Genomic DNA, 12,022 nt, shown 5'->3' on the forward strand with positions numbered 1-12,022 from the left:
CACTTAGGATACTTAATTTATTTTCTCAATTTCACTATTATAAATAAATGACAATACATGTTTCTGCTTCCTTAAAATCAATTCATAGAAGTAGAATTGTTGGATTGAACAATTTTTTTCTGTTTTGAATATATATAGCGAAATTTCCATCCTGGAAGCTTATATCAATTTACATGCCTAGGAACTATGTGCAAGAATTTTCATTTTCCTGTATCTTCACCAATATAGGTATGTTTATTTTGTAAATTTGTTCATTTAGTGACAAAAAAATATTTTTTAGTTTAAAAATTATAAGGTAGAATTTGGATGAAGTTGTTATATGTCATTTAGCTATTTGCTTTTCTGCAATTCCTGTTTATATCTTTTGCCTGTTTTAATATTTTTTAATACACTTGTTAGAGTACTGTATCTTTGGTATTAAACCATTTTATTTTACATATTGCAAATATTTTTCCTACTTTATGGTTTGCCTCTTACATGTATTTCTGTATTTCAGATTAAAAATACCTATTTTTTAAAGCTATATCTATCAGTCCTTCTTTTGCTTTATTATTTAGAAAACTTTCCAATGACAAAGTTAGATATATCTATATCTATATCATCTATATCTATATCTAGCTATATATACAGTTTTCTTTTTGGTTCCAAATTATTGGGTCTATTTTGGGACTTTTTATTCTATTTTTCCATTTGTTTTGATCTTTCACATGTAATAATTTCTCCAGTATCATTTTTCCCACTTCTTTATCCTATCTCTCTGCTTTCTAGGAAGTGTCTCTATGTTGACTTCCACACTGATCTGCAGTGTTGATTCTGCTCTTGTACTGATGTGAAAGACCTTCAAAATGAAACCATGATATTTTTAATTTCCTTCCTTCCTTCCTTCCTTCATTCCTTCCTTCCTTTCTCTCAAGATTTTATTTATTTATTTGACAGAGAGAGACAGCGAGAGAGGGAACACAAGCAGGGGGAGTGGCAGAGGGAGAAGCAGGCTTCCCGCTGAGCAGGGAGCCCGATGCGGGGCTCGATCCCAGGACCCTGGGATCATGACCTGAGCTGAAGGCAGACGCTCAATGACTTTTTCCCTTAAAAAATGGCCCTTTTCTTCCCTGTCCTTTCTTTATTAACTCAGGAAGTACATCTTTATTTCAGTCAGCTGTCTTATCTCATCTTTTAGCTTTTACCCTCAGTCCGTATTTTCTTGAATTAAATGAATGAAGCCTGTGCCATTTAAAATGTACTTCTACTTATTGTAGGAAATATTTTGCAAATAATTGCTTTATGCCTTTTCCTTGAGCGTTTTCCAGAGTCTTCTTTTCTAGTCCAGAAGTTTTTCCTAGGTGCCACTGATTCTTGGCCGAACAGAGGGTATGAAGGCCTGCTACTTGTCCCTAGTGTGTGAGGTTTGGCCTTTGATCCTTTCATGGTATACCTGAAAGCTTGCAGGATATTCTCATCTGATCCATTTGTAGGACCACTTCAGAGCCTATGTAGGAGGCCTGGAACCTGGGTCCTTGGATAGTTCCAGCAGAGGACATTTATTTTTTCCTCATTGAGGCTGTTTCTCTTCTGAGCCCATCTTCCACCCCAAGTAAAGGGAGTTTCTATATCCAGCCTCCTTCCTGTGATAATAAGGAGAGATGCATCACTCTGGGAAAGAGTCCCAGTCATCAGAGGGGATCTCCAACACTTGTGGTTTTCTTTGTTTTATCTGCACTTCACCTCGACTTCCTAGTGAAGTTGTGCTCCAGCTTTTCCAGGGCTCAGCCCTTAGGCCCTCAACCTGGGAGTGTTAAGTGGGGTTGTGCCAAGGTGCCTTCTTCTTCCCAAGAGGTGGAGCCCCCATCTCACATATGCCAATCATTCTCAGGTAGCTGGGGAGTTAGACCCTTGGTATTTGTTGTCCTTCCCTTAATCAGCTCTTCTTTACCCTAGAATGAGTAGAAACAGCTCAAAATTGGTGGCATGTGAGAATCACTCTTCTGTAATTATCAGTCTGTTTCAGGTTTTCCCTTTTTTTATAGTCTTTGGCTTATTTAAGCTAGTTTCTGGAAGAGGTATAGTTAGATACCTAAGATGAAATAAAATGGTGAACACTTACTTAATTAGGAAATCAGGAATGGATCTTAAAGCTGATTTGAAATAACACCTCTCCTGCCAGCCTCACAACTGTGACTTGAGGATAAAATGAGATGGTAAATGTCAAAGGGGTTTGAACGCTGTTTGGAGCATTATGCAAATACTAAGTTACTTTGTTATCTTCACATTTTATGAGACCAGAAACCAGTAGCCTTGCTGGAAGCAAATTTGAGTTGTGAATTTTTAAAGGGTATGTGATAATGGAAGATGGCTATTTAGGTGAAGCACAAAGCCATTCTATTTCGATGTGGTCCACCCCCTTCTTTCACACAATACATCTGAAATAGAGGTTTGTCTTGTTCTTTATCCCCCCAAAGAGAAGGCTGGCCTGAATTTCCTCTTTAGACGATTTCTTTGAGTGCCAGGAGATTGTTTCAGCCAAAGAAACTAATCTGCAGATAGGTCTGCCCCCCGCACAATGCCCAGCATCAGGGGCAAAGGCTTTAATTAAAATGGAAGAGTTGGTAATTTCTGGCCTATCTGGGAAGCTTAAAGTTGATGTGGTTTGAATGAAAGTAATGACTTTTGCTTAAAATGCAAATATTAATGTGTGAGCCAGGGACTGACTTTCGGTGCAAACGAGAGATTGTAATTTCTTTTTCATGGCTTTTCCCTTAAAGAAATGGCCCTTTTCTTTCCTGAAACTCTGTAATATATACATTTAACATGAAAGGTACTTTTTCTCCTTACATTTCCTTTCAGTTGGCAATTTGTCTTTTTAAACTCTTAAAAGCAAGTGCATATTTTAGGTATTGATAAATCTTTGAAAAAATCCTAAGGATTTGTTTTTGTTGTTCATATTTATTTGGATGACATAAATGCATTTCAGAAGTGGCTTTCCTTCCAGTTTGGTTGTCTGGATGGCATTTATCCACTGTGCCTATAATCTTCATTTATATACAGGAAGTGGAATGACCACATTGTGAAGAGGACACATATTTACCATGGCATTTGTATGTACCAAAATGAAGTTTTAAAAGTTAAAGTAATGTGTAGGTTAGTAGTAACCTACTAACCTTAGTAATGTGTAGGCTTAAGTAGGCTTATCTAATCACCAAGTATTGCAGTGAAAAAAACATAATGCATTTTGAATGTTGATAAGACATTAACAAGGGTAGATGGAAATGTGGTCAATTATATCAGTATATGAACATATGAGTATAAGAGCATTCCAGATCAGTGTGGTTTTTACTAATCACAATTGTTATGAGTAGAGAGTAGACTTATTGAGGAATTACAATGTCTTGAGCATTGTGAAGTTGTTACTTTTATGGTAAGGGAAAATTTGTTGTAGAAATAAAGAATGAAAATCATCCATTCTTTCCCTACCTTAATAAAACATGCTTGTTTTTCTTTTTCCTTTCCACTTCTTATTGATACACTTACAAATATTTATATAATCTTAATCGCAGTATACAAGCAACTTTTGTTTTAGCATTTTTCATTCAACATGCATTATATAGAAAGCACTTTTTCAATTTCCAACTGAACATAAGGGCATCCAGTGGCTGCTTTAACCAGCCTCTTGTCCAACATGTAACTGCCTCCCCGATTTGCTGTTCCTAGTTAGGTCATGCTGCAATGAGCATGTTTGCTCAAATCTAAGTTTAACTTTTTGTGGGAAGGTTTTTGTTTTTTGTTTGTTTGTTTCTAGAATAAATTGGAAGGAGTGAGGTTACCATGCCAAATTTCAAGCAATTTCTTGTAGGTAAGGGGTTGAGAGGAGCCCGTTGGAGGAAGATGCTGTGGGTGACTCAGTGTGTCCCGCCTTGAGGGAGAGGTGAGAATGCCAGGAAGAAAGGAGAGGACTCACTAGACGAGCTGCACCCAGATGTTGAAGGCCCCAGGGCGAGCCGAGGTGGGTGAGTTGTAGGGCACCTGGGAGCAATCTCCTAGCAACCTCTTTGTCCTTGTCAACTGACATCATTTGGAAGTGGCTTTGGGTTTCAATCAGTCTAACTGGATAGGTGTGACTCCACACTCACGTCACTGAGAAGTGGACTGTCTTCTGGGTTTTTACATCCTGCCCTAAGTCAGGGTGGGCTTGTGGGCGGGGAAGGCATTGGGTCCAGCTCTGGCAGCCTGGGAAAAGCAGCAGGAAGACAGAGGCACTAGGGAAGCAGCTAAATGATGAACTAGAATGCCTCCACCATCGTTCCAGAAGGAGGTGGGATTTTCCAAAACTCTGTTTTTCTTCACCCATACACAGGGGCAAAGGCAGAACCTGGAGGGTAAATCACTAATAAGGCACCGATCCCAGCATCTCTCATCACTAATAGCTTCACAGCAGAGCTTACCATATACTTCCCTTTTCTTTTCAGCTAATGGTTTCTTACTAGTTTTATCCAACTGCAATTAAATAACCCAGTGAACTCTGCCTTTGCTGGAAAGAGTCTTTTTGAAAGAAATGTAATATTTTAGCAAAGAGAAGAAATCCTACCACAAAACAGGCCACATTATGAGATTTCCAATTTTGCCATGACTTTGAGCAGATTGATGTTGTTAGGTACTGTGATCCATTCTTCTACCGTAACAAACACAACATTGAAAGCCAACTTCAGCCACATTTGAGTTCGCACTGGTATCGCTTTGTCTTTTCACTAATTACCTGTCTATTGTGCTTTTCCCCAGTCCAGTCTCTGCGGCCATAGTCAGCATCCTGTAGGTTTTTAAATGTTCTTTTTTCTTTTTTTTTGACTGTAGCTGTATCTTAACTTTTCCACTACCCCTTGCTTCCAAAAAACCAACAAAACTAGAAAATGTGTACAGATTTTAGTAATCAACATATTTCTTTGCCAAAAAACCTATACTAGTCTGCACTGCATCATTCTCAAAAGCATGCAGAAGCTGAACAGTGCTGTTGAAATGATCTGGCACAAGTCCACATAGGTCTCTATTTCACATCCTACCAATCTCGCAGGCAAACAGGACTCCAGGTAACCCTTGATTACAACTTACAATGCAACCTAGAAATGGCTACAAATATATTTCAAAATCACACTTCAGTACTTTTACATCAGTAATATCTTTGATGTCCCATTAGCACTTTTAAACCCATTTAAAGGCCTTGAAAGTGTTCAAGGACTGTTTAGAAGCATGTTTTTTAGAAGCACAATAAAGGAATGAAAAAAGTGGTAAAGAAGGAAAACCAGGCAGAGGGATTTACATCATATCCTGTAAACAAGTTGCAATTTGCTGTGTTTTCTCTGAAAATCACTTTGCCTTTGTGGCTAATCCATGAAGGCAAGCCATCACACAGGAGATTGGCTGGTCCCCAACTGTAAATAAAGGCAAAGTGGAACCAAAGCCAGGAGAAGAAGGAAATAAGCCCTGAGCAAAGGAAGGGGTTAGGGGATCAGAATTAGGTAATGATGGATTCAAGGTGAATTCACATCCTAGCACTGTAGATTCAGAGTTCAGGATTGGTGCCCTCGCTGGTGAGACACGTTAAGCGTTATGTGGATTGCAATTTTTCATATGCACTGCCTCATTTGATTCTCACGGCAACCCTAATAAATATTATGTTCATTTTGTACACAGAGAAAATGAGACTCATTTTAGCTATAAATGAATTAGACTGACTTGCTCAGTATCACCCAGCCAGAGAGCAGCGGAGCTGCGCTTGGGTTCTGAACTTGTGACTGTTTGAGCTCTTTTCACTCAGCCATCTTCAGGTAGCAACTTAGAAGTTAGAACTGCAGTGTTCTTTAAAGGGGAGGGAAGTTCAGGTGGGCTCTCAGTTGAGCAAAGGAATAGAGGAAAGATGGAACTAGGATGCGATCAATTTCTCCACGCTGGGCACGGACCCTTCAATACAGGCAGAAACCTAGAGTCCTGCTGATCCTATGGGCAGGGGGGGTTTATTGTTTAACTGCTCTGCCTGCTTGCATGAAGTTTGGGCTCTAAGCAGTCCTCAAACTTGCATTTGATATCTTTTGTTTGCTCATGATATCTGACTCTGGAAAATCTCTTTTGATAGCCTATAATGAGGCTCCAACATGGGAGAACCAGACGAAGAGACTTCTGTTGGAGATGCTATGTATGCCAACTCCCAGGGGGCATCGTCTGTCCCCAGCTCCTTAGGGCAAGGCAGTGGGAGTACGAGACAAGGCAGGGCACCTAGCCTTCCATCACAGCCGACCCTTGTATTATTCTCTCTCTGACCTGTTCTTATTTTGAGGACAATTAAATATATTATTCATTCCAGGCTTAAACATCCCAATGCTTTTACCTTTCTTCTTTCCCTGTCTTTTCTAATTCTGAAATTATGTTGGCTTTATAACTGTGGGCAAGTCACTTAATCTATCTGAATCTTCACCCCACATAATTCTCAGGAGCATGTGGAAGTGTTTTTAACGAAAGTACTACTTTGCATTTGCAGTCACTGGCTATATTTCTGAGGATTTCAAATGCCTTCTCTTTCATAGTATCTGCTTCTGCTTTTCCTTCCCAGAGTCGAAAACATGCAAGCAAAGTCCGACTGTATTACATGCTTCACCCCAGGGATGGTGGGTGTCCTGCCAAGAGGCTCCGGTCAGAAAATGTGAGTATCTGGCACCATTTGATAACCTTAGATGACCTGTTCAGTTTGCTAAGAATTTTGTAGGCCTAAGAAGTAAAGTCTTGTCCACCTTAGTAGGAATGCTAAGGGAGTAGAAATAGTTCTCATTAAATACTACAGAAAATATTACATGTAAGCAAGTCTTTTTCCTTTTTCCTGCCTAAACGTGCCAGTGTGGTGTTGGGGGACTGCATGATGATTCTGTGCCAGAGCAGAGCAGAGAAAGAATGTACAGAGGGGACAGAGAGCAACTGGGTGAGGGGAGGTAGGAGCCATCAGAAGAAAAAGAGTAGGAAAGACGGCCGAAGGAGAAACCGTGTCAGGAATATCAGATACTTTGCTGTTTACATATTTTATTTTTCCTTTGGTGTATAAAACTGAATGCCAGTTTATTCATTTATAATAAAGACTGTGCACATCTTGCAAATAAAAATACTCAGGGTTTTTGATCAGTGCTCCTCTCCCTGAGGGAACATTCACTTGGGAAGAAAATGACAATGAGGAAGTTGCTTTGAGGATGTAAAGTCAAAGCAAAGGGTTTACTTCAGCCAGGCCAAGGCAGGGACTGATAAATATTCCTTCCTCCCACCAGGGGTTTCTTTTCCTAATGAGTGGAATATTCATATCCATCCATTGCGGAGGTCCTCTGCAATAAACACTGCAGATTAAACAGAAATCACTTGTCCTTTGAGTTCTGAGGAGGCTGCAGGCATAGGATTTATACCCGATGCTCTCGCTTGTGCTTGTGATCCCTTTCTCCTTCTGATGCCGGATAGATGCCGGTCTTCTTTTCTTATTAAAAATTAATACATGATCATTGAAGAAACTTGACAAGAATTGTGCTTGTGTATTCTTCACAGGAGAAAAAGAGAGAACAAGAGAACTGCTTATGATCACAGGTAGTGAGCATCAGGGCTGGTATTAATGAATTCCAAGCACAACTCTTACATCACAAAATGAGCTGTTCATACACAGACTAATCTGGAACACTGTGGAGTTGTCTTGACTGCCGTGGTGAGGCAGCATTAAGAGCATATTAGAGGCAAAAGATGTCACGAAACCTTTTCAAGCCGCTAAGAAGTGGGACTGAGACTAGTTCTGTCATCTCTTAGTCTTATGACCTTTGGCAAATAATTGATCTCTCTGAACCTGTTTCCTCAATGAGGCTATCATAATCACACTTTCCTTACTGGGTTTTGTGAAGGAAAAGCAGAAGCAGATACTATGAAAGAGAAGGCATTTGAAATCCTCGGAAATATAGCCAGTGACTGCAAATGCAAAGTAGTACTTTCGTTAAAAACACTTCCACATGCTCCTGAGAATTATGTGGGGTGAAGATTCAGATAGGTTAAGTGACTTGCCCACAGTTATAAAGCCAACATAATTTCAGAATTAGAAAAGACAGGGAGAGGAGCACTGATCAAAAACCCTGTGCACTGTTACATGCCAAATACTGAGGAAAGATCAATAAGGCACAGACTTGCCTTAAAGAAACTCAGAGTCGAGTGAGGGACATAAATATTGTATAAAAAAATAGCTATAATCCCACGGTATAGGTGTTTATTTAACATTCTGCACAAAGCCCCATGGAGACAAAGGGCAAGTTGACCCATGCCAGGACGAGTCACTCAGGGATGGTGTTACTGAGAGTTGGCATTTGAGCTGGGGGTCTTTGGGCTTGAATGGATTGTACCAGTTGGTGGAGGTGGGAGTGAGGGAGCAGACAGGTGCATTCTTGGTTGCATTCCTATCAAAAGAACTTACCAAGCCCCAGGAGAGTTGGCCTGAGCCAGCTTTTATGTAACTTCAGAATCCTGTAGCTATAGCAGAGTCCTGCTTTCCATTAGGTTTCTATTAGAAGAGAGAAGAGAATTAGTTCCTGAAATCATCCAGCAATGATGCCTGTGTCCCTTCATTCAGTAGCCATTTCATGTCTTATCGTAACAGTCAAAAACAATAAGGTTCATAGACAGTTGACAATTAGCTCTTTGAACACAGATTATTTTCAATCTACTCAAGCTCTAATCATGAGTATTGTACTTATTTATGTCAGAACTCCTAGGGAGGGCTTGCTGGGCAGACAGAAAGGGGCACTGAGACTCACACTGGTGTGACTCGAGGACATGGTCTTGGCCATTCTGGTCAGACCCATGATTTACCCCACTCAGGCTCCAGTTCTGACAGTAGCACTGGGGACAGTTTATGGAGGAGAAGATGTTTGGATTTTTAGAGCAAGAAGTATTTGCAAAGATTCTTTACCAAAGAGCCCTTTGAGAACTTTTGCTTCTGGTGTATCCTGGAATCTGTGTATCCTTGAAATTTATTTATTAAATCATTTTCTATAGCTTTCTATAATCATAGTATAAGGATAAATCAGTAAGCAGGAAAAGATAATGAACTTACTTTAAAAATTTTTTTAAAGGTTTTGTTTATTTATTTAGAGAGGGAGAGAGACAATCTCAAGCAGACTCTGTTGAGTGCAGAGCCCGACACAGGGCTCGATCTCATGACTCTGAGATCATGACCTGAGCTGAAATCAAGAGTTGGACACTTAACTGACTGAGCCACCCAGGCGCCCCCATAATGAACTTACTTTTTGAAAGAGATGGTTGTTGCTTTTATTAAGGTGTGTGTACATTTCATAGGTGAATACATCATTTGCTTAGGCATTTTGACGTACCAGATACAGCATGGAAGCCACCCCAGTCCCTCACTAGGGCTGTGAAAGTTAATGTTGGTAATTATTTGGCCAACATTCTTTTGTACAGACCCATACCTAAGGATTGGAAAACAATATACAAATAGACAATGGCCAACCATATATATATATAGAGAGAGAGAGAGAGAGAGAAAACTTTGATACACTTGAAACTAAGATAACATTGGGTTTCAACTATACTTTAACTAAAAATAAATTAAAAATAAATGAATAAAAATAGAACTTCGACCCACAACGTATAGCAACCAGCCTTGGAAACCAACCCATTAATGTGTAGTAACCAGCCCAGGAAGCCTGCCTAAGTTAAACTTATAGGAAGTCAGACCACTATCTCTAGTAACAATCCAGGAAGCCAAACAATAACCCCTGAAACAATAGGCCCCAAATAGTCTGGACTTGATTAATACCTGATAGCTTTCCTAATTTTTGTCTCTGCTTCCAACTTGGAACCAACCAGAGAAAGCCAAATATGTACCCCTAACCAATCACATAGGGATGTGTACTTCTAGTTTGCCTGCCTACAGCTTTCACACATGAACAGCCTCCAATCAGGGCACACCTGAGGCCTCCCCTTTATCTTGTTACAAAGCTTTCCCACTTACCTTGCTTGTGAGTCTTCTCCAAATGCCCGTGATGGTGACTAACACCCTGGCTATGGGAAGCTCTGAATAAATAGCCTTTCTTTTTCTCATTTGTTTGGTCTTTATTTCCATGGGGTTGTAAAATGGGGATAAAAAGAACATCTAATGTACAGTTTTATCATAAGGCCCAAATGAGAGAACTCATTTATTCAGGACTTAGTTTTCAAAGGTCCTTCTCCAGGCATTATTATTATTGGTCCCCTATCCACCAATACCCTGTGTTCTTTGAAGAATGTTAACACTCTGTTCCACTTGCCTCCATTCTTGGCCATCCTCCCCACTGCTCTGCTTCCAGGGGCTGTGACGGCTTTGTATCCCAGTCTTACCTGACTGAGAACAGTTCTGCCCTGAATAGCCAACAAAGTGAGTGACTTCTGAAAACAGAGAAAACTTGTTGCTGAGTTTCCACGCCCTGACTATGCATGAACCTGGGGCCTACGCTGATTCCTAAAACTGATGGGGCTGATAAGTAACAGTAGCCCGTCCTCCCTCCACAGTTCTTAGCCTTCTGGGAATACACAGTAACTCCAGATTTACATCCAGATGAATGGAAGGGCCTATGATTATTCCCACGGTCTATTGTCATTTCTACTTCAGGTCATTTGACTTTCTTGTTGTTTCTCAAAAACATAAAATTCATTTCTTCCTCCTCTCCTGGCATTCCCAGCTTTTTAAATTAACCCCCTTTGTAAGCTTTACTCTTTAGAACCCTCATCTGGATATTCTATGTTTTTTTTCCCCTGAAATTTTAGAGTGAGACATTTTCCTCCTGAGGCGACAGAGTAAAATTAAATGTGAAATAAATTGTTATAGTTGATTGCCTTAGAGAAATTTTCTGTAATCTTGTGAGCATTAGAGCCAAAAAGGACTTTAGAGACCATCTAGTCCATTGAAAGTCTCAGGTTTTCAAGTTACTTTTTAGTATCTTCTCACCTGCTTTGGGAAAAAGAAATATCTACTTAAGAAACAACATTTTTAAATAAAAAGATGATTTAGTTTTATTTTTATTCTGTAAGGATAAGTAACTACCAACAAAAATCACCAGTCAGTATTAAGTAAATAGTGTTTTTACATGGAGTTAATTTCTCTAAATTGAGAAACTTGACATTTGGTTAGTGTGATCAAGCTCATCACTTTTAAATACTTAAATGATTTCCTATAGGTCTGGAACATTCAGCAGAGCTGGAGAATCTCCAGAATCACTTTCATGGGTCCCTAAAATCCTGGGTTTCAGGCCTGGAGGACTCTATCTAACCTAACCGTATCTTGTGACAAAAGTGAAAATAAGGCCCAAAGAAGTACCATGACTTGCCAAAACTGGTCAGGCCTGAGATTGAGACCCTCCTTGCTTCCCTAAGTTCTATTCCTATGCTTCTCCCACATTATCTTGAAATTGTATCTTATATTTAGGCATTGAAGCCATTGCTGGGTCCAGAGCCAGAGAGCACTGCTGTTTTGGGGCAAAGTATTAATAGCTGGAGCTCAGCAGACACTTCCCACTTACAAGTCTAAATGCTTTACATACATTAACACATTTAATCCTCACTCCCGTGTAGGGTAGGAACTATCATTATCCCCACTTTACAGAAAAGCAAGCTGAAATAGAGAAATTAAGTCACTTGACTCTGGTTACACCGCTGGAAAGTGGCAGAGACAAGGCTGGGGAAATATGAAACCAAACCAAAGAACATTCCTCTGGTGCTGCAAACTAGCTTGCCATGTCACTTCCTGAGATGGGTAGCGAGCGTCTAGTAAGTACTAGGGGTGCACGGACCCTTCCTCAACAGAGACGAGGGTCTAGTTGGGGGGCAGTGCCCAGTGTGCAGTCATGTCCTCTAGTACGTGTGATAGCTGTACGGGGGCTACCGTAGACATCTCCCGGGGCATCGTCTGGCACACGGGGGGGCCCAACCTCTCCGGTAGGATGGGTAGGATGGGGCTGGACAAAGTTGCCTGGAGAAA

At 40.3% G+C, this 12,022-nt stretch overlaps 1 protein-coding gene across 4 annotated transcripts in view; it reads left to right on the forward strand.

Moving 5' to 3' along the window:
* The window catches only part of ZMAT4 (zinc finger matrin-type 4), a 353,920-nt gene that overhangs the window by 111,965 nt on the left and 229,933 nt on the right, over nt 1-12,022 (forward strand). For all 4 annotated transcript variants that reach the window (XM_032413353.1, XM_032413355.1, XM_032413354.1 and 1 more), the window contains one exon: nt 6,593-6,682. In XM_032413353.1, the coding sequence (XP_032269244.1) occupies nt 6,593-6,682 (90 nt within the window). The remainder of the gene's footprint in view (nt 1-6,592; nt 6,683-12,022) is intronic.

This window comes from Phoca vitulina, unplaced genomic scaffold, assembly GCF_004348235.1.
Source record: "Phoca vitulina isolate PV1807 unplaced genomic scaffold, GSC_HSeal_1.0 scaffold15, whole genome shotgun sequence".
In the NCBI taxonomy this organism is placed as follows: Eukaryota; Metazoa; Chordata; class Mammalia; order Carnivora; family Phocidae; genus Phoca; species Phoca vitulina.